Source organism: Hemiscyllium ocellatum, chromosome 12 (assembly GCF_020745735.1).
Source record: "Hemiscyllium ocellatum isolate sHemOce1 chromosome 12, sHemOce1.pat.X.cur, whole genome shotgun sequence".
Taxonomy (NCBI): Eukaryota; Metazoa; Chordata; class Chondrichthyes; order Orectolobiformes; family Hemiscylliidae; genus Hemiscyllium; species Hemiscyllium ocellatum.
In genome coordinates, this window is record NC_083412.1 from 68,515,533 (window position 1) to 68,542,725 (window position 27,193).

General features: G+C 47.9%; 1 protein-coding gene across 1 annotated transcript; it reads right to left on the reverse strand.

Annotated features, from left to right (window-relative positions):
• Positions 1 to 10,293: 10,293 nt before the first annotated feature.
• On the reverse strand, positions 10,294 to 25,512 carry LOC132820604 (NXPE family member 3-like). Its single transcript, XM_060832809.1, is given in 4 exon segments — positions 10,294 to 10,868; positions 15,830 to 16,039; positions 19,885 to 19,958; positions 25,457 to 25,512. Coding segments are annotated over 4 exon segments (885 nt in total). The 3' UTR covers positions 10,294 to 10,323.
• Positions 25,513 to 27,193: the final 1,681 nt, after the last annotated feature.

Consider the following 27,193-nt stretch of genomic DNA (forward strand, 5'->3'; position numbering starts at 1 on the left):
AGGACTCATCATCAAACTCAGGGACGATGATTGAAAAGATGTGAGCATCATTTGCAACACATGACCTCCTGGAGGTACGAGTCACGCACAATGGGACATCATTTACCAGCTGGGTTTTTCACAATTTCCTCAAGTCAAATGGCATTTGCCATGTTCGGACAGATCTGTACAATTCATCGCTTAATTGTCAGGGGAAAGAGCAGTCCAACCCTTGATGGTAGGCTTAAAGAAGCAGCCTACACCTTCATTCTAAATCAAACTGTCCCAGTCCCTGTTTGATTATAGGACCACCCCCAACACAAGTACAGGGATAACTTCAAGAGAGTTGTTGAATCAGAGAATACTCTAGACCAGGTTAAATGTAATCTTCCCAGACCTGGTGGTGGGGCTGGTGAAACTGCAGTCCTGCTGCAGGCCACCTCTAAGTGAGAGAGAGACAGTTTACATCAGGGGACATAGTTTGGTGTCGAAACCACGGGAATGGCCCTGCATGGGTATGAGGCGGAATTGGCACGATGTTGGCTCCCATAACGTACAACGTTCGGGTTAGTGAGGTTGACCTGAACAAATATGGACATAAAAGCTGCTACCTCACAAACAGGGTAGGAGCAAAACATATGCTGGCCCTCAGAACACCAGAAAGGCTGTGGCTTCTCTTCCTCAATCAAGTGTCATGAGGCCGAGATAGATGCAGCCAATATCACAGCCTCACTACTGTTACCATCTGAAGAAAGGGAGGAAATTCTACTGAGATGCTCTAGGTCTGGTACACACACTGCCATGCTGGGAGAACAAGACTGGGGTGAAGATATCACAGGAAAAACTACAAGAAAAAAAACAGGTCTAGATCCCTGAACTTCAAGGGGTCAGGTGTAGTGATTGAAGCAGATTGGCCAGATGGATCTCACTGAGTATGAGAATGAGTTCCCTAATTGGGTCTGTCAACCTGGGCCAATCAGGGAAAACCAGATGATAGATAAATACGGGGTCCCGCGCCGCAGGGAGTGGAGTGCATCATTTCCCCCTCCAACTCTATTTTGATTTAGTCCCTGCCCTCCCCTTCACTGTTTTGATCACACAGCATTGCCCTTTGATGTGAAGGGCACTGCTCGTCACAGGCCACTCGGGTGTTTCACCTGTTTAGAGTTGGACCAGTGGCAGTGTTGTGCCTGAAGAAGGAGAAGAAGAAAGAAGGAGAAAGAGAAGACCAAGGAGGAGGTGGAGGAAGGAGGTGAGAGCTTTGTGTTCTGGGCCCTGTGTTTGAGCTGACCTGGGGCCCACTCCCACTGCTGGTCTCTGGGACCCCGCCTGGGCCTGCCCTCCACCACCACAGCCTGGGACTCGCCTGAGGCCCCTTCCCACAACCTCCACCACTGCTGACTGGAACTCGCCTGGGGGTGCCTCCCCAACAGGTCTGCCTCCACTGCTGGGACAAAGGGCCAGCCTGGGATTTGCCAGAGGCCTGCCTCAACTGCTGCTGCTGCTGCCAGAGGCCTGACTCCACCACCACTGCCTGGGACTTGCCTGGGAGTCCCTCCCCAACTGAGGGCCTGCCTGGGACTCGCCAGAGGCCTGCCTCCACCACTGCAGCCTGGGACTTGCCTGAGGCCACTCCCCACAGCCTCCACCACTGCTGCGACCCGTGGCCCACCTCCACCGCTGCTGCCCAGGACTTAATTTTGGGGCTGCCTGAGACTTGTCTTGGGGACCCCCCCCCAACAGGCCTGCCCCCAACACTGCAATTGAGGGCCTGCTGAGGACTTGCCTGAGGCCTGCCTCCTCCACCGCTGCCTAGGACTCGCCTCGGGTGACTGGCCTCGGGCACCTCCCCAAGGACTCCATTACTACTACTGCCAGAGGCCCACCTCCACCGCTGCTGCCAGGGGCCGACGGAGTATGGCGAGCCCGAAGGTCGCAGGGCCCAGCCGGACCTACGCCGGGGTAACCGCTGCCTTGGGCTCGGCTGGCCCAACCCCGGCCGCAACCGCATCCCCCTTCAGGCACCTGACCAAACGCCTGGGGGTCAAGGCCTATCCCCATCCCAACATGACCATCGAGGCCTGCAGTAAGGCCATGGCTGGTGTGGTCGGCCCACTGGCCATCGTCGCTGCGGCCCGCATGTACGGGAAGGCCGTCTTCTTCCTTAAGACCGAGCAGGCGGTCCACCTGGCCGTGGAGAGGGGGCTCACTGTGGGCGGGACATATTTGCCAGTCGACCCCTTGGAGGTCACGGCCCAGAGAGTCGTGATCTCCAACGTCCCGCCCTTCATTGCCAGCGAGCTCCTTCTTCCCCACCTCAACACCTTGGGGGAGATCCGGTCAGGTGTTCAACCGCTCCTGCTCGGTCTTAAGGACCCCACCCTCCGCCATGTATACTCCTTCCGACGCCAGGTGATTATTTGCCTGGCCCGGGAGGAGGTCACGGAGGGCTCATTCACCATCCTCCACGAGGGCGCGGCATACCGCGCCTTCTGGACGGCGGACGGCGTGCGGTGCCACCTGTGCCGCGAGGTGGGGCATGTTAGAAAAAACTGCCCCACCCAGAAAGCTGCCCAGCCCACACCAACGGCTGCGGGTGGTGCCGCCGCACCCATTCCCCCTCCCCCAAAGCCAACACCACAAGCCCCGGCTCCGGGGGCTAAGCCGGAGGCTCCTAATACCTCAGCCTCTGGCAGGGAGGGGGGTGAGCGTCCGACCGGACAGAAGGTGCCCAGAAAGACGCTACGCGTCAAGCCCGCCCACGGGGAGACCACCCTATCCCCATCCCCTTCCCCTTCCCCTCCACATAACCCACGACCTGCCCCGCCCCGGCACGACAATGCCCCTGCGGCCGTGCCAGCGTCACCCCGGCGCGGGAACCCTGACCCCCGAACCCCCAAACACGTACCTGATCCCGGCCCCACTGACCCCGACCCCAACACCGACCCCCACCTCGTTAAGGAAACTCCTGGGGCTTCAACCCCCCCTCCAGAAACTGAGCCCCGCCCCACCCAGCCACCCCCTGGCACTAACCTGGGGGGAACCATCGCTGCTCCACTTCCTGCAGCGACCGTGTCTCTGGGCCCCGGAGAGGGAACTGGGCCCCTGCCCCGCCCGCCATCACCTGATATACCAGGGGCGGGGCAGGAAGTGACACGGCTGACCCTCTCCACCCTGGCCACGCCCCCTGCATTCCCCCAGCCAATCATATTCCGGGAAAGGCGGGGGGGAGGGACCTCGGGCCCCACGACCACCAAGGCGGGCGGGGAGGGGAAGACCCATAAATCCCCCCCGGTCTCTCTGGGGAAGAGGCGCCGGCCCTTGGAGGGGGGAGAAATCCCATCAGCGCGCCGGCGGCGCTGCCCCTCTCCAGGGGATGAGCCGACGGTGCCCCCCCACTGTCCTGCACCATGGCCCGACCTGCCCAAACCCCCAGGGGCGACAGCTGGGCCTTCCACCGCCATAACTCCTCCAGCCCCTGGGGAGGATTTTATTAACAACACGGGCCATGGTGCAGTCGACAGACTTTTATTCACTGCTGGGTCGTCGAGCGGTGGAGGGGAGGAAGGTGTTATCCTCGCTCCTCCCTCCCAGACTGTTTTTCCGGGGGCCTTGGCCCTGGGGGAGGACCTTTTCCCCGAGGAGCCGGGCGTCCCGGTGTCGGGAGAGGAGCGGGGCCCCGAGCCTCTGCCGCCCGGCGACCCGAACTCGGGGCGTTCCGGGAAGGGGTGCGCCGAGGAAGATACGGAAGGTGACCCTGGGGGTGGGGTCACTGGAGGTTTGAGGCCAGTTGGCGGTGCCGGACCAGCCCCCATCCTCTCGGTGGGGGAGGGGTCGGTGACCGAAGGCGACCTCCCGGAGGAGGGTTCTGGGTCGGTGGCGGACACCGGGGACGACGCGGAGTCCGTCTCCAGCGACATTTTCGAGTCCCAGGTGCCCCCCACCGATCTCCCCCTCATCCCCCTCGAGGAACTCCGGGAATTTGTCGAGGAAACTCGGAGTCGCCGGGATAGAGCCCAACTGGCGCTCGACCGCTGGAGCTCCTTCGAAAGAATCTACTGGTCGGCCCACGCTGCGCGCCAGGCGCCCGGGCTTGACGTCAATGAGCGAAAGCGAGTCAGGAACTTCCTGGGAGCACTCCTGGTGAGGGCGAGGGACTTCTGTGCCCCTCTCTCGTCCTCCCAGTAAATATGTACATAGTTTAACTGTGTGTACTGGTGGTGGTTGCACTATACTTCCGACATGGAGACAACTATAGCCAGCCTCAACATCAACGGCAGCAGGGAGTCACAGCGCAGATTCCAGACCCTCTCGGTCCTTCGGGACGGGAGGTATGCGGTGTGCTTCCTGCAAGAAACCCACACTACCCCGGGAGACGAAGCCACCTGGCTCCTGGAGTGGCGAGGGGGGGTCTACATGAGTCACCTCACCCGCAGATCTGGCGGGGTGGCTATCTTGTTGGCCCCGCATTTTCAGCCGGAGATCTTGGGGGTCAGGGAGCCAGTGCCAGGCCGTTTGCTTCACCTGACGGTTCGGCTGGGGGGCGCGGTGCTTCACTTGGTGAACGTCTACGCTCCCCTGGCCGGGCCGAGGCAAGCGAGCTTCTTCGAAGAAGTGTCCGCTCATCTCGCTTCCATCGACGAGAACCAGTGCGTCGTCCTCGGGGGAGATTTTAACTGCGTCCTCGAGGACAGGGACCACGGCGGTGCCCGCACGAGTTCGACGTCGGGGAGGAGGTTGGGGGACTTGGTCAAGTCCTTGGACCTGGTGGACGTCTGGCGGAATCTCCATCCTGACTCCATCGCCTTCACCTTCGTGAGGCCTGGGGTCGGAGCGTCCAGAATCGACCGCCTGTACGTTTCGCGGGCGTACGCCTCCTGCTTTCCGAAGGCCTCCACGCGGCAGGTGTCGTGCACGGACCATCACCTGGTGTGGGCGGAACTCCTTCCGTTCGGCGCCAGGTTGGGCTCCGCGTACTGGCACTTTAACAACCTGCTGCTGGAGGACGAGCGGTTCCGGGACTCGTTTCGTCGTTTCTGGGCCGGCTGGAGAAGGAAGCGGGGAAGCTTCCCCTCCCTGAGGCTATGGTGGGACGTGGGCAAGGCTCACGTCCGCGTCTTCTGTCAGGAGTACGCGAGGGGGTCGACGAAGAGGCGGAAATCCAGGATCGGGGAGTTGGAGAGGGAGATGCTCGACCTGGAGTCACGCCTCGGTCAGCCCGACGTGGACCCGGCCCTGCACGGGGTGTACGAAGAGAAGAAGGCCGCGCTCCGGGACCTGCAGCTCGTCGGGGCTCGGGGCGCGTACGTGAGGTCGCGGCTCCAGCTCCTCCAGGACCTGGACCGCGGCTCCCCCTTCTTCTACTCGCTGGAAAAAAGGCGTGGCACCCGTCAGCAGCTCCTTGTGCTGCTGGCCGACGACAGGTCCCTCGTCTCGGATCCGGAGGGTATCAGGGCCCACGTCCGATCCTATTACACGGCCCTGTTCTCTCCGGATCCGTCCAGCGAGGATGCTCGCAGAGTTCTGTGGGAGGACCTGCCGCAGCTCAGCCCGGAGGACGCCGGAAGACTCGACGCTCCCGTCACCTTAGAGGAGCTGACCGGCGCCCTCGACCGGCTCTCGAGGGGTAAATCCCCGGGGCTGGACGGGCTGACTGGAGTTCTTCAGGGCGTTCTGGGACGTCCTGGGGAGCGACTACGCACAGGTCCTGGGGGAGTGTCTAAATGCCGGAGAGCTGCCCCTTTCTTGGCGCAGGGCGGTCATCGTCCTGCTGCCAAAGAAGGGGGACCTTCGTTCCTTGAAGAACTGGCGTCCGGTCTCCCTCCTCAGCACGGACTACAAAATTTTTGCCAGGGTGTTGTCTTCTCGCCTGGCTTCCGTGCTGGCCCACATGATTCACCCGGACCAGTCCTACACGGTCCCGGGCCGGAGGATACAAGACAACGTCCATCTGGTCCGGGACCTGATCCATTTCTGTCGACGGGCTGGTCTGCCGAGCGCCTTCCTGTCTCTCGACCAGGAGAAGGCGTTCGACAGGGTCGATCACGAGTACCTGCTCGGGACTCTGCGGGCGTTCGGGTTCGGGACGCAGTTCGTCGCCCGGATCCGACTTTTGTACGCCGCCGCAGAGTGTCTGGTTAAAGTTAACGGGTCCCTGACGGCGCCCCTTCGCTTCGGGAGAGGAGTGCGTCAAGGCTGCCCCCTGTCCGGCCAGCTGTATTCCCTGTGCGTGGAGCCTTTCCTGCGCCTCTTGCGGAGGAGGTTGTCGGGGCTGGTTCTGCGCGGCGCGGGCGCGGGTTGGTCCTCTCGGCCTACGCCGACGACGTGCTCCTCACTTTCACCGACCCGGCTGACCTGGGGAGGATGCGCGAGTGCCAGGCCGTGTACTCGGCGGCGTCTTCCGCCAGGATCAACTGGGCCAAATGTTCCGGGCTACTGGTGGGTCCGTGGCGGGTGGATTCCCTGCCGGAGGAGTTTCGGGGGTTCAGCTGGAGTACCACCCATCTCCTCTACCTGGGGGTCTACCTCAGCCCGACCGAGGAATCCTGGCCGGCCAACGTGCAGGAGCTGGAGGCCAAAGTCTCGGCTCGCCTAGGCCGCTGGACAGGACTGCTCCGAGTGCTATCTTACAGGAGCCGAGTGCTGGTCATAAACCAGCTGGTGGCCGCCATGCTGTGGTACCGGCTGGTCACTTTGGTCCCTCCTCCTGGCTTTGTCGCTGACATCCAGAGAACGTTGGTCGACTTCTTCTGGGACAAAAAGATGCACTGGGTCGCTGCGCAGGTTCTGAGTCTCCCCATTGAGGAGGGCGGTCAGTCGCTGGTGTGCGTCCGCACCCAGGTCGCGACCTTCCGCCTTCAGACCTTGCAGCGATACCTTTACGTCGAGCCTCCTCCTAGGTGGTGCGCCCTGGCGACGTATTTTTTCCGCCAGGTGCGTAACCTCAACTACGACACGCAGCTCTTGTTCGTCGACCGTGACGGTTTGGAGGTCGCCCTCAAGGTGCTGCCTGTCTTTTACCAGGACCTGATCACTGTCTGGAACATGGTCGAATCGCGTCGCGCCTACCCTCCGGCAGGAGTAGCGGCTGTCGTCAGGGAGCCGTTGCTCAGGAATCCGCACCTCCGTGCTCGCGGGTTCGAGTGGCTGTCGGAGGGGAGGGCCGTGGCGGCGAGGGTGACCAGGGTCGGGGACGTGCTGGGTGCCGGGGGCCTGGGCTGGACGTTGCCGCAAGACATAGCGAGCAGGGCAGCGGTAGACGTCCGGTACGTGGCCACCGGCATCCGACGCCTTAAGACGGCGGTGCTCGGACCCGACGTAGTGCACCAGTTGGAGGACGCTCAGGTGTGCGGTGGGATCCCGTCCGCGCTCACCCCTGCCCGGACGGAATTTCACATCGGCCCCAAGGTCCCGTACTTCCCGCGGGAGCCTGTGCCCCACAACCTGAGCCGCCTCCGTAATTTTAGTATTGTCCCGTTCAAGGACGTTAAAAGGCGGGTCCTGTACAGACTGCTGCTGCACACCGTCCACCTCTTCTCCCTCATCCACCGCCCGGACACGCCCTGGCGTGCCCATTTGCCACCGGGCGGTGGGGATCCCCAGTGGAGGGCTCTCTACGCAGGAGTCCTCCCCCTTTCTCTCGGGGATCTGGGGTGGAGGGTGCTGCACGCAGCAGTCCCCTGCAACCGCAGATTGCGGTGGTTCACGGACTCCCAGCCCAACTGCTTGTTCTGTGGCGCTGTGGAGTCCGTGGACCATGTGTATGTTGGGTGTGGGCGTTTGCACTCCCTTTTTGATTTTCTGGAAAACCTTCTCCTCTGCTTTTGGTTGCACTTCAGTCCCACGCTCCTGATCTTCGGGCACCCAGTGCGGAGGAGGGAGGGCAGGTCTGAAGACCTCCTCGTGGGTCTGCTCCTGGGCCTGGCCAAACTGGCCATAAACAGGTCCAGGCAGCGGGCCGTGGAGGGGGTCGTTAGGGCCGACTGCCTGCCCCTCTTCCGCGGTTACGTTAGGGCCCAGGTGTCCTTGGAGAAGGAGCACGCGGTGTCCACCAACACCCTGGAGTTGTTCAGGGAGAGGTGGGCGCCGCAGGGAGTGGAGTGCATCATTTCCCCCTCCAACTCTATTTTGATTTAGTCCCTGCCCTCCCCTTCACTGTTTTGATCACACAGCATTGCCCTTTGATGTGAAGGGCACTGCTTGTCACAGGCCACTCGGGTGTTTTCCTACTTTTCCTGGTGGTGGAAATTGAATAAAGATTCGTACACCTTGTGTCTCTCACTGTGTCTCACACCTTCACACACACAACATGGGTGCGGGGGGGAAAAATTAATAAGCACTACCGCAGTTAGGCGGTAGTGTGGGGGAAAAAAGTAATGAAAAAAAAAATAAAAAAAATAAATAAATACGGGGTCCCGCGCCGTAGGGAGTGGAGTGCATCATTTCCCCCTCCAACGCTATTTTGATTTAGTCCTTGCCCTCCCCTTCACTGTTTTCATCACGCAGCATTGCCCTTTGATGTAAAGGCCACTGCTTGTCACAGGCCACTCGGGTGTTTCCTTTCTTCCTGGTGGTGGAAATTAAATAAAGATTTGTGCACTTTGTGTCTCTCACTGTGTCTCACACCTGCACACAAACACACACACAAAAAAAATAAATACAGGGGTCCTGCGCCGCAGGGAGTGGAGTGCATCATTTCCCGTTCCAACTCTCTTTTGATTTAGTCCCTGCTCTCCCCTTCACTGTTTGATCACACAGCATTGCCCTTTTTGATGTGAAGGGCTTGCTTGTCACAGGTCACTCGGGTGTTTTCCTATCTTCCTGGTGGTGGAAATTGAATAAAGATTCGTGCACTTTGTGTCTCTCACTGTGTCTCACACTTGCACACACACACACCATGGGTGCTGGGGCAAAAAAATAAATAAATAAATACAGGGTTCCCAGGGACTGTTGGGGCATAGTGGTACTGTCCCTACCTCTAGACATAAGAGGTCTAGGTTTAAGACCCACCTGCTCCAGAAGTGGATAATAACATCGGAATAAGTTTTTCAAAATGCTGTTGGGATTTTACGGGGGGCACGGTGATTCAGTGGTTAGCCCTGCTGCCTCACAGTGCCAGAGTCCTGGATTCAATTTGAGCCTCGAGTGACTGTCTGTCTGTGTGGAGTTTGCACATTCTCCACATGTCTGCGTGGTTTTCCTTTGGGTGCTCCAGTTTTCTCCCACAGTCAAAAGATGTGTAGGTTCGATGGATTGGTCATACTAAATTGTCAATTGTGTCCAGGGATGTGCAGACTCAGCGGATTCACTTTGGGAAATGCAGGGTACAGGGATAGCATAAGCTGGTGGATTTGGGTGGGATGCTCTTCAGAGGGATGATGTGGACACAATGGGCTGAATGGCCTGCTTCCACACTGTGTGGATTCTATGATTCACTGAGGAATACCAAGGAAACATGTTGAATTAAAAGAATACTTCAATTACAGTTTTATATACCATTCCTGCATCACAGGCACTGACGTATACAGGGACTTCATCGTTTAAAGAAGAAAGGAAAAAAATAAACAGGAGTCTCAAGCAATCTGTTCATTCAAAGTTCTGATTCTGAGCTGGCTGTTCACAGTCCATGTACTATGAACGTGAAAATAAAAGGGGATTTGATGATGGGATACCTGCCTCTGTGGAGTTATTTGAGTCCACCAGGCAACTTGAAATACAAAACATATTTGTAACAACATATACACAGTATAGGACAAACTAGGGCTGGGTAGGATTCAACAATCAGCATTACACAAAGCATCAGTTTGCAATCACACACGCAATTGGTTTCTGGTCACATCTGTATTACAACCTGGTTCCTTGAATATTTGCATATTCCCATAATGTGTGAACACAACAGGTCTTGGACTGGAACAGAAAGCAAAACATTCTCTCTTGCCCATTTTCTTAACTTCTGCCCTAACCATTCATTGTAGATGATATGAAGTAAGGGACAGAGTGACTGGTGACTCAGAAACAGGGACAGACACATTACATACCTGGCCAGCTTACCCAGTGCCACTCAGCATTCCCCTTGAAAGTGTCAGGAAATAACCTGCTGATATTTGTAACTGAACTGAAGCCACAATTGCACATAATACCCTTCAATGTTGCATTGTTGGCATAGTACCACTTTTTTAAAAAGATAATTGCTGCTGGGAGATCTATATTTAAAATATTACAATACAATCATCAAAAACATGCTTCCAAAAATCTTGAAGGACATGCTTGTAACCTTTTCATTTTGTCATACAACATAAATCTCATGGCTGCCATTTTCAATCTAATAAACAGTGCTTCACCTTTTCATAAAGGACACACATATGAAAGAAATACATCTACTTCATTTTTTATAATGATTCTTTTGGGATGTAATTCATGAGGTAGGTAATGTGCTATTGTCATCTCCCAGGCATCCACAAATGCCACGTTGATGCCCTCAAACATCTTTCTCATCACTAAGTCAAGTTGATAAGAATACTAGTCACTGTTGTAGAGACTGACCTCCCGCGGAAGGGCCTGGACATTGGCAGTCTTTATTACAACCAGTGTATCTGGGCTCCTTTCCAGCAAACGTAGAATTGACCTGCGGATGTTCTGGAGCCTGCGGATGTATGGTTCAACTGGGAAAGTGTTGAAATGACACCAAATGGTGAAGGCTATAACAGTGTTCTTTCCACCTTTAATCTCATCCAGTTTATTTGCGATGAATGGCAGGTCCTGATTTGAAATGGGCAAGATTCGGATCGGTGAGCCATGAGCATTGTATTCCACCTTGATCTTGTTGTCTATATCCAAAGCGAGATGTGGCCCCGTCATTCTAGAATTGCCAAGATCAAACTTCCTCAGACCTAAAACAGAAGATGGAATTACACATAACTTATCATTCCATTGATCATTATGAACAGACCAAAATAGACAAATCACTAAGAACATTAGTGCTTTAACTTGGGGATGCTCTCAGCTCTTATCCTACTTTACTGCGGGACCATCAGTTTCATACAACAACGGAAAGTCAGAAAAGGCAAGTGAGCAGCCAGATTAAATAATTCGGATCAGTAGGCCAGTCAATGCCCCAGGAAACACTCAGGGAAATAGGTGGGTGAGTTCTTGGGCAGTTAAGCAATTGAGATGAGAACCAACAGTTAGAGAAGAAAGCAGTCAGGTAAGTATACAAAGAGCAAGTTTAAAAGGTATTCAGCCTCAGCAGTTGTGTAAGTTAACAGATTCAGAGACACACAAGGCAGAGGATTCTGTTGATGATAAGCAAGCAAGAGGGTGCATAACATGGGAGGGTGTTGTGGATGGGACTAGATTTTCAGAACCTTCTTCAGAATGAGGCATTTGTAAGTGGGCCCACACAGTCAGTCTTAGTTTAACTTGAGTATTTTGAGGAGCTGTTTGCGTTATATTCATTAAAAAGACTGATAGGTCAAAATGCAATTTTGTACCATCATGTACAGAATAAACAATTTTGTAATGCAACAATAATGTCTCGTTTTTCTTGCTCTGAAGTGGTAACAAGCCAGAAATAAATGACAGAATAAAGCAGTGTACCTCAAATTATGTTAAAATTGAAGATTAAGTGCTCAATTTTCCCAAATGTAAACTTCAGATAGTTTCATTCTCTCCATGAACTCTGCGAGTTATCTCTCATGCAATTCCTCACTTCTCACCTTAATATATACGTCACACACTGTCGGCATCGAGGAGTCTCTTATAGTTGGCGTAGTGGGAGGAAATGGAAAAGTAAAGAATGTGAGGGCAAACAGGTAGCATGGGCAATATCTCACTGGAAACAGAATATCAACTCGCAAATAAATTGGCACTTTGAATTATCATCTGTGTTGGCATTTTGTTTCAAGTGATCCTTCCTCAGAACCCATTGTCCCGAAGAAGGGTCATTCAACCCGAAATGCTAATTCTGATTTCTCTCTACAGATGCTGCCAGACCTGCTGAGCTTTTCTGGCAATTTTTGGTTTTAGATTAGATTACTTACAGTGTGGAAACAGGCCCTTCGGCCCAACAAGTCCACACCGACCCGCCGAAGCGCAACCCACCCATACCCCTACCCCTACATTTACCCCTTACCTAACACTACGGGCAATTTAGCATGGCCAATTCACCTGACCCGCACATCTTTGGACTGTGGGAGGAAACCGGAGCACCCGGAGGAAACCCACGCAAACACGGGGAGAACGTGCAAACTCCACACAGTCTGTCGCCTGAGTCGGGAATTGAACCCGGGTCTCAGGCGCTGTGAGGCAGCAGTGCTAACCACTGTGCCAACGTGCCGCCCACATCTTTCTGATTTGCAGCATCCACATTTTTTTTGGTCTTTAAATCGTCATCTGTCTGATTGACTGTCCTTGTGTCTGCAGCTACAAGAAGGAAACAAGAGGTTTCCCTTCCTTAATGCCTATACTCTTTCCCTAATACCCACTGCAGTATAACATTGAGTCAATGCTGAATGTGGGAGCATCAAATGTCAAAGCAACTTCAAATAGCTGTTAGCGTGAACCTTTTCTAAAACAACAGGAAAGAGGAAGAAAGAAAAAAAACAGAAAAACTGCATTGGTTTCAGGGACTAAACAGATGCTGCATGCTTTTCAAGCAACAACCAATTTACAGTCAAAGAATGGTGTTGGCACTGTGCTCCATTCATCTGGATGAAATGATCATAAGGAAGATCGATCCTGGCCCAGTGAATGTCGTCTGCAGACTGAGGGGACGTGTAGCTGTGTGTCTTCATATGGAGGCTGTTTGGCAGCTGCTGCTGGTTGCTGATGGTTCTGAGCTATAATGATGATGATCAAATACTGAGTCAAAGAGGTGGGAAGGACTCTGCAAACGTAAAAAAGGATGAAGAAAGACAGAGGGGGTGAAATTGTAACTTCCAGAATTCAAGGCGAAATGCTCTAGACAATTGGTGCAGCAAAAGCGAAATGGTGATGCACAAGAAGTCAGAGTCAGTGCAATGAGATAGTTATGTAAGAACATAAAACTATCAGGAATTGGAGCAGGAGTAGGCCATCTGGCCCTTTGAGCCTACTCCGCCATGCAATATGATTATGGCTGACTTCATTCAGTTCGTGAGTATCAAGGGCATCAAGGGTTATCGCGAGAAAGTGGGAGAACGTAGTAGAGAAACCTACCAGTCATGACTAAATGATGGAGCAGACTCGATGGGCTGAATGGCCTACTTTCTGCTCCTATGTTTTATGTGAACTCAGTCCCACTTACCCACCTGTTCACATAACCCCTAATTCCTTTATTGTTCAAAAACTATCACTTTGCCTTAAAAACATTCAACGAGGTAGCCTCAGCTGCTTCACTGGGCAGGGAATTCCACAGATTCACCACCCTTTGGGTGAAGACATTCCTCTTCAACTCAGTCTTAAATCTGCTCTCCTTTATTTTGTGGCTATGCTTCTCGTTCTAGTTTCACCCACCAGTGGAAACAACCCCCCTGCTTCTATCTTATCTTTTCCCTTCATAATGTTTCTATAAGATCCCCCCTCATTCTTCTAAATTCCAATGGGTATAGTCCCGTTCTAGCCCATCTCTCCTCATAAGCAAATCCTCTCAACTCTGGAATCAACCATGTGAACCTCCTCTGCAACCCATCCAGTACAAGTACATCATTTCTCAAATAAGGCGACCAGAACTGCACACATTACTCCAGGTGTGGTCTCACCAGCACGTCATACAGCTCCAGCATAAACTCCCATTTTTAAACTCAATCCCTCTAGTACTGAAGGACAATGTTCCAATCGCCTTCTAATTTTCTTGCTGCATCTGCAATTAAATTTTTTGTCATTCACACTCAGGTCCAATTTTTGATCCAACTTGCCAAGGTAACCTGAATCCCTTTCATGAACCCATTTCAAGAATATATTTGTTGGTGATGAAGGAATAGTTAGGATTTCTGTATAAACATTACCCAAACATAATTTTTGATCTGACGGGCCAAGTTAACCTGAATCTAATGTGCTTCTAACTTCTTTCTAAGTCTCCCATGTGGGATCTTGTCAAAGGCTTTGCTGAAATCCATATAAACTACATGAACTGCATTACCCTCCACTACACACCTGATCATCACCTTGAAAACTTCAATCAACGTTGTTAGGCATGACCTCCCTCTGACAAAGCCATACCAACTCTCCCTGATCAAACCTTGCCTTTCTACATGTAGATTAATTCTTTCCTTCCAAATATTCTCCATTATTTCCCTGACTGCTGATATGAGAATCAGTGTAAAATATTACAAACGTCTTTTCTGAATTCAGGTTGAGTGAGTGAGCAAAGGTTGATAGATTGTGTTGAATCCAGTAAAGTGCAATGTCATGCACTTTGATAGGAAGAATCAAAAGGCAGACATATTTTTAAATGGAGAGAGAACCTAAAAATGCTCAACTCAGGAGAATCTGGATGTTCTTGTGCATGAAATACAAGGTCTTATAATGCAGGTTCAGTCTGTATTAAGAAAGCTCATGGAATTGTGAGCTGTGTTGTGGAGGGTTTGAAATTTAAAATTAGTCTTTTTACAGTATACAGTGTTGATGAGGATGTGCCTGGAGTAGTATGTATCATTCTGCTTCCTGCTTTTAAAAATGGATGTACTGGCATTGGAGACAGTCAAAAAGACTTCCACTCGACTGAGTTCTGCGAGTTTGAGGTTGACACATCAAGAACGGCCAGTTAGGCGTTCATTCATTTGAGTTCAGAAGAATGAGGAGCATTCTTCTTGAAACATGCACGATTCTGTTGGGGCTTGAGAGGGTAGATGATGTGAAGGTGTGTCCATTCGTGGGGGAATCTTGAACTCGGGAACATTGCTACAGAATAAGGGGGCAGGGAGAGAAAAGGTGCAAAAGAATGTCTCCCAGAGAGTAGGCAATGTTTGGAATTAGCTATCATCCAGTACTACTGAAAGCTTTTACTGTGGAAGGGAAACATTCGGGAATTGAGGGCAATGAGGAGCTGGCACAAGAGAGGGGATGAGGCCTGTGACAGATTTGCCATGATCCTATTGAATGACAAGGCAGGGTCGAGGGGCCAAATGGCCTCTTCCTGTTTCTATCTCTTCTACTTTCTGACATCACCCCGCCTCAGCTCAGCTCCTCTTGAGACCCTCATTATTGCTATAGTGACCTTGACACGAGATCATTCAAATTTATTCCCACAAACCCCATTTGTAGATTGAAATAATGAAATATCCTTCTGCCTTTGACTTTATTTGCTGCAAATCCTATTCACCAATCACATTTGTGCACCTGCAATGGCCCATGCTTAAGCAAAACCTTGATTTTAAAACTGTCATCTACATCTCATCATAACTTATCTCGTATCACCCCAGCACTGAGACGGCTGTACTCCTATCACCATAGGGTGCTGGAGCATCTCCAGATTTAATCACTACACCATTGATGGTCAGGGCTTTAGTCATCTATGATCTGGAATTCAGTCTGTAAGCAGCCCTGACACTTGACCTCATTTTCTTCCTTTGAGATACCCCTCACCCTTGCCTTGTTTGACCATCTATTTTGATATCTGCTGATGGAGCATGACATCTAATTTTGCTTTATTACTCTCTTAATTTTGTACTACTTCAGAACAATTTATTACAATAAAGATGATATACAAACGTAAGCTGCTTCACTGCAGTTTAAAGTGTGCTGTGTCGAAATACTGACTGACTTTACAAATGTTGAAGAAAGTATAAATGCCTAGGAATTAAAAAAATATGATTATATATAACGCATAAAGCAAATTATTTCAAAATCCATGGGAAATATGGATAAACATCACCTGGTACAAATTCTGTCAAATATTCAAACCACTGACGTATAGTGGAATCTCCAAAAATGTGAACTTTTTTCCCACGGAGACAGTTTGTAATATTTGCAGGAGTGTTGAAGCGTCGAACATTACAGTTTCTTGACATCCACTGGTCCTGATAATAAAATCCAGCCGGTGAAAGCAAGGGCTTGCTGGAGACACATCCTCCAAGATTTATGCCTGAAAAGAAAAGCACATGAATTGCAACCCAAACAAAATGCTCTGCATCTGAGGTGGAGGTCATTCCAAATTTTTTTCAGTTGGCTCATCATAGTTTCAGGGGCAATAGTGAATCGCAAAATAAAGTTTTTTTATTATCAACAAAGTGTGACATAGAAAAGCAAAGCCGTAAAGTAAAATGGCCACAATGGGCCAAAACCTGACTGGCACAGATCCTCCAGTGAGCAGACAGTGAGAGTCTGGATGAACTCAGAAAGATGCATTTCTCAGACATCCAAATGTACTGACCATGTGGGAATCTCATGGAAAGTTGAAATTTCTGATGGGTACTGACTCTAATTCAGAGTTGGAAACTTCAGGTGGCTTTGTTTAACCTTAACTGTTCGTCATGAAAGGTTAGAGGATTGAAATCTCCCATAACTCTTGGTCAATCACTTAGATTGGTTCACAAACATTCATACTGGCCCGCTCTACCCTGGACATCCAACACAATAATCCTCATCGAGAACACCCCCACCCCAGACTGCTCTTGTTTCGCCACACAACCTGACAGTTGCCAACTTCTTCCCTGCCAAGCTCAGGCAGGTGCTCCTGCCCCTCACTCTCAAGACTCAATACCCACTCCAACATAAAATTTGATATCCCCGGGCATGTTACCCCCTCACCCACGTGACAATCTGTTCCCTCACCCATCTGGCACCTTGCTCTTTCACACAGCCACTTGTTGTAGAGTGGGCTTGCAGATTTTGCTTTCTGATTTAATTTATTAAATTGACCACTTTTCGAGGAATTTTATAAATACATATATTTGACTAATATGAAAGGAGAAGATTTTGTACTGATGCAAAATACGTTTTGATTACTTCACTTAATTTGCATAGGACACTGTCAAACTAGAGATATTAATAATCATTGACCAGCAACAAGTGACAAATTAGAAGAACCTTGTGAATTAGTCTGCAACTAATTAATAAGTAATGAGGAATCCAAAGTGAATAAAAGTTACATGATTATTCATTTTAATTATTAATTCTCTGTACATCTCTATGACTCTATGTGTTTGAATATATCTATTGCTTAGGGGTGTGTTTGTGAGGTGTTCCGGGAATTGGAATAGTTCCTCAGTTAAGTTGCTGTATTGAGTCGGTTGAGTTTTCCAATTGCTGAATTATTTAAATTCTGTTTTGTTTTCTTCATGTCTGAATAAATTCTGTTTTGCTTATAGCCAAGTGGTTTGAACAGCTGCATCACTCCTGGCTTATCCACTACACATCTGCCATTCAAATACGAAACAGTTAGAGTCTAGACTACCTTCTTAAAATATTCTAAGAGAGTCTGGCCTGGTCCATAACAAATGATTAGATTAGATTCCCTACAGTGTGGAAACATGCCCTTTCGCCAAAAAGTCCCCACCGCTCCTCCAAAGAATAACCCACCCTGATCCATTCCCCACATTTACACCTAATGGGTGGCATGGTGGCAAAGTGGTTAGCACTACTACCTCACAGCACTGGAGACCTGGGTTCAATTCCCGCCTCAGGCAACTGTTTGTGTGGAGTTTACATATTCTCGCTGTGTCTGCGTGGGTTTCTGCCAGGTGCTCTGGTTTCCTCCCACAGTCCAAAAATGTGCAGCTTAGTTAAATTTGTCATGATAAATTGCCCTTGGTGTTAGGTGAAGAGGTAAATGTAGGGGAATGGGTCTGGTTGGGTTGGTCTTTGGAGGGTTGGTGTGGACTTGTTGGGCTGAAGGGCCTGTTCCCACACTGTAAGTAATCTAATCTAATTAATGCACCTAACACTATGGGCAATTTAGTGCTCAGCTCTGAGCCACCACACCTCCCACAAACACATCACATAAACACTCTAAAACAATCGATCATCTTAGAGTGAGAAAACGTGTAAACTCATGGACAGATTAAATGATATTGAGGGAGGAAGTGTGTTCTTGTTTGCTGGCTGGGATTTGAAGCCAGTATTGACGTTGTCTTGTGTGTCTGATAAGTATAACTTCTTTGTCTTTTATTAGTTCCTTACATAGCTGTTAGCTGATTATGCTAATTTACTTTATTACACTGAATAAAGTCTGATTTCATTCATTAACTCAATAACTGATGGAACATCTCCTATAGCATATGATCTAAACTGTTTGCAGAGATTAATTCAAAGCTTTTAATAAGCCTACCTTAACCAAATTATAAATTATCACAACTCCCTTTGAAAATTCACCAGCTTCACCCACTTTTCTAAGTCACTGTCTAATTACTTCTGTGTCCTTTAAACTGTGGGTACTGACTGGAGTTCAACACCGACTGCAGTAAAGAGCACAGTTTCAGTGATGATCCATCTGACGATGGTCTCTGTGTGTTGGACTTTAATTTAGTTGAAAAAACCCTGGGAATGTTGGGTTTGTCAGAAATAAGGATTCTGACCGAGATTGGAAGATGTGGGCTATTTGTTACTTTTAAATTGAGTTCTGGTTACCAAGGCAAAAGGAAAATGACTAAGGCCCAGAAATGTGACGGAGAACCATAAAGGCACTTCTTGATGTCAAAGGAACATGCAATGCGGAAAAATTAGAAGATTTGAGTTCTTAGGAAAGGTTGGATCGTTTGGGATTTTTTCACTGGAGCATAGGAGATTGAGAGGTGACCTTGCAGAAGTTGAAACATCATGAGGGGTATCGATAGGGTTAATAGTAGATGCCTTTTCTCAAAGATAGGCAAGTTCAAGATTCGGGCACAGACTTAGAAAGTGAGAGGAGAGAGATTTTAAAAAGATTTTGGGAAAATTCTGTTTTACACAGAGGGTGGTTCACATGTGAAACAAACTGGTGGTTATGGACACAATTGCAATGTTTACTAGACACTTGGGTAACTATATAACAAGAATGGTTTGAAGGGATATGGGTTAGGAGCAGGCAGCTGGGACTAGTTTAGTTTGGGATAATGGTCAGCATGGATTGATTGGACTGTTTCCGTGCTGTATGACTCGATAACATGGTCTCGTGAAACACATTTATGGGTTGCCAAAAAAACCTGATAAAAATAATTCTAGGTTGATAAACTCGGACAATGACCTGACAGGGGATGTACTGCACTGCTGGAAGTATCACCTTTCAGCTGTAATAAACCAAACATTGCTTTATCATTCCTCCCAGGTGAATACAAAAGATCTCACCTTACTACTTTGTAGAAGGGCATAGGAGTTTACCCGGGCATCCTGTCAATACTGTCCTTCAATCAACAATGATAGCACAGGCTCTGTGGGTATTAGCTCAGTGCATTTAATTTCTTTATGATGCACTAAATTGTCTGCTGCATTTCCACACATTGCATTACAGTGATGACCACCTTGCAAAATATTTCATTAGCTGCAAATCATTTTGAGACATCTGGATGTCAATCAAGGCTATCTAGTGTTGCCTTTTTAACAGAATTGGAAAAGTTAATTCTGTGCCCTTTTGTAATTCAAGCTAAAAGACACAGAGTCATTGATATAGTCTGGTTAAAAAGCACATTCAGGGCTGGAGTGAACCAGATGGCTCCTTCTTCTGCCATTCAATAAAATCATGACTGACGATGGCCTCAGTTCCAATTACTTCCCTGAAGGTGGAAACAGGTCCATCTCCTGGGGTATGCATCCAAGGTCTGCCTGAGGCTGCAACTATGTCATTGAGAACAAATACTTCACTGTCCAACACATTCATAGGTTTCTCTTTTCTTGTGAGTTGAACCTTCAGAGTATGATACAATATCTGCAGCAAAGGATTACTTACTTGCTCTCCCTCTAATTTGATAAATAAACTGAAACAACAGTCATTACTATCATTTATATTGCTCTTACCTGTATGAGGTGAAGGTTGCACAGTTACATATCCCAGGCCATTGGGCAATATGGGCCTCTTGACGTTGACTCCACTGAAAATACATTCTTTTTATCATTATTATTGTTATTATCTGAAGTAATTGCAAACAGAATTATAATCAATATAAATTACACAGGACAGGAATCCATTTACCATGTAGGAGATCAGCAAGCCGTGCTGGCAGTTCAAGCTGTGACATGTCAAAATTCAAGGTCTAATGTTTTTGTTTGTGATGATGTTCCCACCTCCCTCTTCCGACTCGCTGGGAAACTCACTTGGCTGTGATCCTGAGCTTCATCTCCCACCTTGCACATTTGTTTCCTTTGCACGTCACGAAAAGAAGGAAATGTAACTCTCCAGTTGGATGCACTGTTTAAATCCATTTCCCCACCCCATGGCACTGCAACTACCTTGAGCAATTCATCAGGGGAGATGATGGTCGATTGATATTAATCGCTAATCTATAATTGTAGAAACTCAGTTAACCTGTGCTTGAATCCTGCCACAGCAGCTGGTGGAATTTGAATTCAGTTGACAAATATCTGGATCTGCTGTTTAGCATGGAACCGTTGCAAATTGTGGGGAAAAAAACCCTCTGACTCAGTAATGCCCTTCAGGGAAATATATCTGTCTCCCTTACCAACATTTGGCCAACATGTGACTCCAGACTCTCAAATGGCCGAGCAAGCCATTCAAGTGTATTGAAGAAGGCTGCTCACCATCATTTCCTCAAGGGCAGCTAAGGACAGGGAATAAATGCTGGCAAGCCACTGATGGACATGTTCAATGAGTGAATTTTGTGAAAATGCAGATACAAATTCCATTGCAATGAAAGGAAGGTTATGTCGTTTGAACTCCCAACTAGACAGAGCATCCAGCACAGATGATCAAATCTCAAAACAATGGCAGACAATGTTAGAAATACTCAGCAGCTTAGGAAGCATTTGTGGAGAGGGAAACATAGTTATTGGGCTAGATTTTCCATTTTGATGAGACAGCTGGTCCAGTTGCAATATGAGGAAATAATTGGATGAGGTAGCACCGGTGGGATAGTTGGCCCCCATCCCACTACGATCAAGTGCTGGTGTGAGAAGGGGAAGCTCTGTGGCTGACCCACTATCAACTAATGCACAATAGTTAATTAATGGCCACTTAAGGGTCACAACTCACCACCATTCCAATGAGCTGAACATCTGGGGTGGTTCTGACAGAGTAACCATAATGACCTGCTTGCCAGATTGGGAGGACTTTCATTTGTCCCCAGTTGTGGGCAATTGACTGCATGGATGTGGGCAGTGATCACTGGAACCTTATCCCCTGTCCTTGGTTCAGAATATCTCACTCAACCTTCCCCATGACCCTGCCCCTCAGTGCTCCCAAAGTTGAGTGACATCAGTGTGGACCATTGAGGACGTTAGGCATCTTTTTATATTAGAAAGTGGAAACTGCTTCAGGAGCATCACTCCACACTAAGGAGAAGGCACAGAGGTGGGTCTTCATGAAATTCTACAAAAAGTGCTTGGATTGAATCCACACCATTGACATCATTCCACATCAGTCATCCAGACAACTGTGAGCTCATTGACCACACTAAACCTTAACTTCAAGGAAAGATCAGACAGGTTTATTACCAGGAAGGAATACCATTCTGTCAATCTCACAAGTAGATCAATAATCATGGAAAAACATCTTTTGCTGACTGACCCACTGTGCTTTTTCCAATGCCACACTTTTTGACTCTGCCTCAACTCTACCAGTCCTTCCTGCAGACATGGAGATGGTGACAAGGTGCAGACTTTGAAGAGGTGGCTTTTAACACCTCTGAGAGAACTGCAAAATGAGCCCCACCAGTGATACACTGAGAACCATCTGCATATAAGGACACTCATTGAGAAAACAATTGGAGGTCTGTCTTATCATTAAGTGCATTTACCAGAGTATCCAAATCATAATCATTGAAGCATTAATTCTGAGAGTCCCAGCTCTCCAAACTACTTGCTGTACTCCACTATTTAGGCACTGGGAGTAGATGCAACACATGTGTCTGGAAGTCTGCTTGCCATGTGTCATGTATCATTACATTGCTACAGATGTATGATAATGAAAGGAAAGGAGATGATGAGGACCGCAGATGCTGGAGATCAGAGTCGAGAGTGTGGTGCTGGAATAGCAGGTCAGCAGCAGGTCAGGCAGCATCTAAGGAAGGATAGAGTTTGGTGTTGATGGGTTTGCATACACAGACATGGTGGTTGCACTATTGCTCTGTGTGTATGTGTGTGTGTGCCAGTCTCTATGCATTGACATTGTGAGGCAATGTTCTAAAGGGCCAGTTCTCCTTGAGAAGTGTGAAGTGCATAAGACTTGGGAGACAAAAGGCCAAGAAAAGCCAGGTGTTTGTTCAATGTTTGGCCTTGTCTGTCAAAGTTGCAAGGTCATGTGAGGGGATGTAGAGTTGCGATCTGATTGCAACCCTGGATCTATGCTATGAGCTGCTGCATTTTCAGAATACAGCCAGTTGCAGGGAGTGGAGAGAAGGTTGGTCTCCACAAAACCGTGTATTTTCAGCCAGTTTTAGGATATCAAGTGGCAACATACTATCAACCATCCAGAATACCATCAGTAATGCCACCAATAAAGTCATTATACTCACAGTATGTTACATTGTTGTGATACAAAGATGATGTCAGGGATGGGCCTTATAACAGGGATAGACATGCCTCTGCATTAGCATCCGCTCTGTTGTCACTGTAGATTGCACTTTCACACTGATGTTAAAGGTGAAAAACCTAACCCCAGGCTTTCCACACCTCCCCAAGATAAAACTAGAATTGGGTGGGAAGCAAGTTCCTAACATCAAGAAATCTCCGGAATCCCTGGTCCTGCCTCAAACAAGAAACCCTAGTCACAGGTTTCAGATTCAATGACAATGTGTGTGTTGCATTAGATGGTCTGGAGTGATGGTGAGTGTGCTATTATTCACCTCAGTTCCAAAGAGCGAGTGAAGGTCAAATCAGTCAGGATTCCTCACCCTGATTTCAGAATGTACACATGGCTCGGAAGCTAGATAAAGCCAGAGTTGAATAATAAGATGTGGAGCACTTAAATGTTACTTCATGATCGTACTGGTGGGAGACTGGCATATGTGGATATCTATCTCAGCTACAGGTCAATCACTTCTGGAGAAATCAGTGTTGAGGGAAAATAGTATGCTAAAACTTTATTGACAGAAAGTTAACTGAATGCTGAGACAATGTTAGTGTTCATGAGTTTTGAGTATAGATTCAACTTGAAAAATTGAGGACAGTGTGCATGCATTGAAATATACTATAAAACAACCTAACATCCTTCAACTTAAGCTCTCTCACACTCTCTAAATCACATGGTATTCCACATCTGGGAAACAGAAAATGGATTAATTTCAAAGTATGTGCTTTGTATTGCTCTTCAGACAGCTCCTGGACGTATTGGAGTATGGTCTCGGATTACTTTCCCTGCAAATCTCCCTGCCAATATATTAGTCCTCATCCAATTTGCGTGCAATCCATCCTTCTTGTACAGGTCACTTCTACCCCAGAAGAGATTCCAATGATCCAAAAATGTGAATCCTTCTCCATGCACCAGCTTCGCAGCCATGCATTCGTCTGCTGTATCCTCCTATTCCTGCCCTCACTATCTCGTAGCATCTGGAGTAATCCAGATATTACTCTACTTGAGGGCCTCCTTTTTAAATTCCTGCCTAACTTTCTATATTCTCCCTTCAGAATCTCAACCTTTTCCCCTCCTATATCGTTGGTTCCAATGTGTGCTGTGAATTCCTGCTGGTCCCTCTCCCCTTTGAGAACGTTCTGCACCCTTTCTGAGACATTCTTCATCCTGACAACAGGGAGACAACACACTATTCTGATTTTTCATTGCTGGCCACTGAAACATTGCTTGGAACCTGACGTACCCCTCATTATATTAGAGGCATTCCCAACACCAGAAACCTGGCTGTTCATGCTACATTCCCCTGAGAGTCCTTCACCTCCTATGTTTTCCAAAACAGCATACTTGTTTGATATGGGATAGCCACAGGAGAATCTTGCACTATCTACCTCCCTCAAGTAAAAAGTGAGGTCTGCAGATGCTGGAGATCAGAGCTGAAAATGTGTTGCTGGTTAAAGCGCAGCAGGTCAGGCAGCATCCAAGGAACAGGAAATTCGACGTTTCGGGCAAAAGCCCTCCCTCTCCTACTTTTCCTTGAGTTAGCCCATTAGCCTGACTTTTCTCCCTTCCTATAACTGCTATCTAACATACGCCCCAGCTGCTGTAAATTCCTTGTTGATTCTAAGAGTCTTTCCAACTGATCCATGCGATATGAAAGGATTTGAACCAAAGACACTTCCTGCAGACATAATCATCAGTAACATGGTAACTCTCCCTGAACTCCCACATTCAACAGGAATATCGTATCACTCTACTAAATGCCATCTTTGCTTCTTCACAATCTACAGACCCAGAAAATAGCACTTCTTTTGCTCAAAAGAGAAATATTTCAGGCTAACTTTGAACTTATGGTTTATATTTTTAAAATTTAATCAATACACAGATCTCAATAAAACATATAATCAAGAAATAACTCTCTTTACTCACTACTGTAGACTTAAAGCAATGTTCCACTTTAAAAAACTATGCACTTATCTGTTTCTATGCTGTGAGCTCTCCCACACAGGTTCCTCCAAGGTCAGTTGTGAATTTCACTGCTTGTTAATTTTTCCTAGATCCACTCCAATGTCTAGAGATACATGAACTCAAGCAGTAAATGCAGTAACTATGCAGATCCATTGCTGCATCAGACAGCAGCATAGGTTTCTTTCTGTCTTGCTCCCTCACTGACCATGTCATTGCTGCCTTTTGTTTGTTTAAATCCTTTTAAAATTGCCGTTGGTTTGATTTTTTTTAACCCAAAGTTCTAAAACAATGCAACAGCATATGAAATAGTAACTGCAGCTCCTGCAATTCCAGAAAATTACCTTCAGCACCTTAAAATACCTCAAAAAAGGAGCAGCTCTTACAGCCACAATGTTTCCCCTCCTCCATCTTGAATGACCAGAATCCATTGTGTCATGCCTAGTGGTGGTTTAACCTGAGGGTCACCACACCTTAAGAACGGTGAGAGATTGAGATGGAGAACCACAGCCAGTTCAGGGCTTGAACCCATGTTGTTGGCATCACTCTGCATCCAAATCAGCTTTCCACCAAATGAGCACGACACTCTGATAGTAGCTATTGTTTGTAAACAAATGGGTTGGTATTAGCCCAGCCACTGATGTGTAGATTACTGTCACGTATGTATACAGCAGTAACCAAAATAAACATTTGATCAAATCTCTTAGTACAAGGTTAGATCTAGTTTTTATGTTATGCCAGCTATTACAAGTGTTGCCATCGTTGCGGGGTCCATGCTCTTCTAGAGACACAATCCCGAATTACAGTTGCAGATCAATATACTTGTGCCTTAATCCCAGCTCAGGAGGTGAATAAACGAAAGCAGTGTAATCAGTAACATACCTTTGGAAGAAACGTCTTTCTTCTTCTATTAAAAGCTTCTGCTGATAACCTCCCATTGCGTGGTTGATACGAGCAGAGCAGGGAAGCTTCTTCGGTTTGTAACAGAACCAGGGCTCCCCAGTCCTGATATCAGTAAAGTTACAAAGTGGTTGAGATTGAGACAAACAAAGATTACACACAGTGGTCTCGGAGACAGCTCCTGATTTGAAGGTACTTTTAAAATATACTCTCTCTGGCCGTTCCTCGCGGAGTCTTTTAAGTGCTTGGATCCCTTCACTGGGATGAACCAGTAAAACAGAGACTTCAACTTTTCCCGGCCAAGATAAAGTAAAATTGATATAGTAAATTCCATTTTGGTTGTCGATAACAGTTCCTGCTGAACCAGCTTTTAAAGCTGGGGTGTGGATTCGAGCTTGGAGATAGTCACCACCATATTGCTTTGGGTGACCATCAAAATCACTCATCTGCAACATTACTTGTAACTGATCTCCCACATAGAAAGTCTTTGCTGAATTTAAAATTACAAAGTGACTGTATGCTGGGTTGCTGCTTTTCTGAAAGGGCACAGAAGTGTTGGGTAGTTTTGGCCATTCGATCATTTTCATAAGGCATGTCCCCTCTGACCTTTCTTCAGGGGTGAAGCTATGATTCTGGTAGCCACATTGCAATAGCCTGTCCGTCCAAAGAGATGTTTCCTTCTCCTTTAGTTGAACAGTTGTGGAATAGAACTTTGGAGATGGGTAACTCTTCCAACTTGCCTCTGTTCCCAAGACTGATTCGTTGTGAGTCTGTGGAAAGTTATAACTTTATAAAAAGACAAATTATTTATTTATAGTTTACTCTCCAAAACACACCCACATCTGGCCAAGAAAAAGTGATTTAATAAAAAAGAAGGGGTAAAAAAGGAATTTCAGAGAGTTTTTAGGGATAATGCTGGATTAGAGGAAGCTGAAAAAGCACAGGCACCTGGAGATGATCCTAGTGGAGGCATAGTTTTAGAATTATCAATGTTCAGATTGAAAAGGAAAAGACAAGAACCAGAGAACATGAAATTATCAAGTGTCAGGGAAATTAATGTAAAATGAACAGTTTTTTTTAATCAGTGAAGTGAGGCTGCAGGAAAAGAAGGAAAGGTTCAGTCAAAAGCAAAGGAGATTAAAGCAGCAGAACAGGAATAATGAATCATTCTGCTCATGCACTTTGGGCCATGGGCCACAAAATTGATGGATGATAAAGATAATAAAGTGATGCTGGCAACCAGAACTGCAGCAAATCAAATGGAGCTCCCTTGGACAGCACCTCCCAATCTCACAAACTCTGCTGTCTGGATAAATATGGGCACCAAATGTAAGTACAGATGATACCATCATCTGTCAGTGACTTGGAATTGTATCACTATTTACTAGCTCACAATCCTGAACCTTCCCATCTACCAGCATTGATGAACTGCAGAGGTAAAAGAAGGTAGTTGAACATATCAAGCTTGTGGGTAATTAGGACAGGGGGAAAATGGCAGGCAATGAGGGAATAAAGATAATCAAAATGAACAAGCAAAGAACATTAATTAGCTCATGCTGTTCCACGTATTCTTCATGCGAGGCTTCCCTTCCACTGTCTATGACAGGATTCCTGACCACACCCTCTGCATTTCACAAGTCCATTGTGTCATTGTCTGGTCCTCTTCTCATAGCAATAGGTACCTGCTCACCTTGGACTTAGACCTCCCCCGGTATCCCT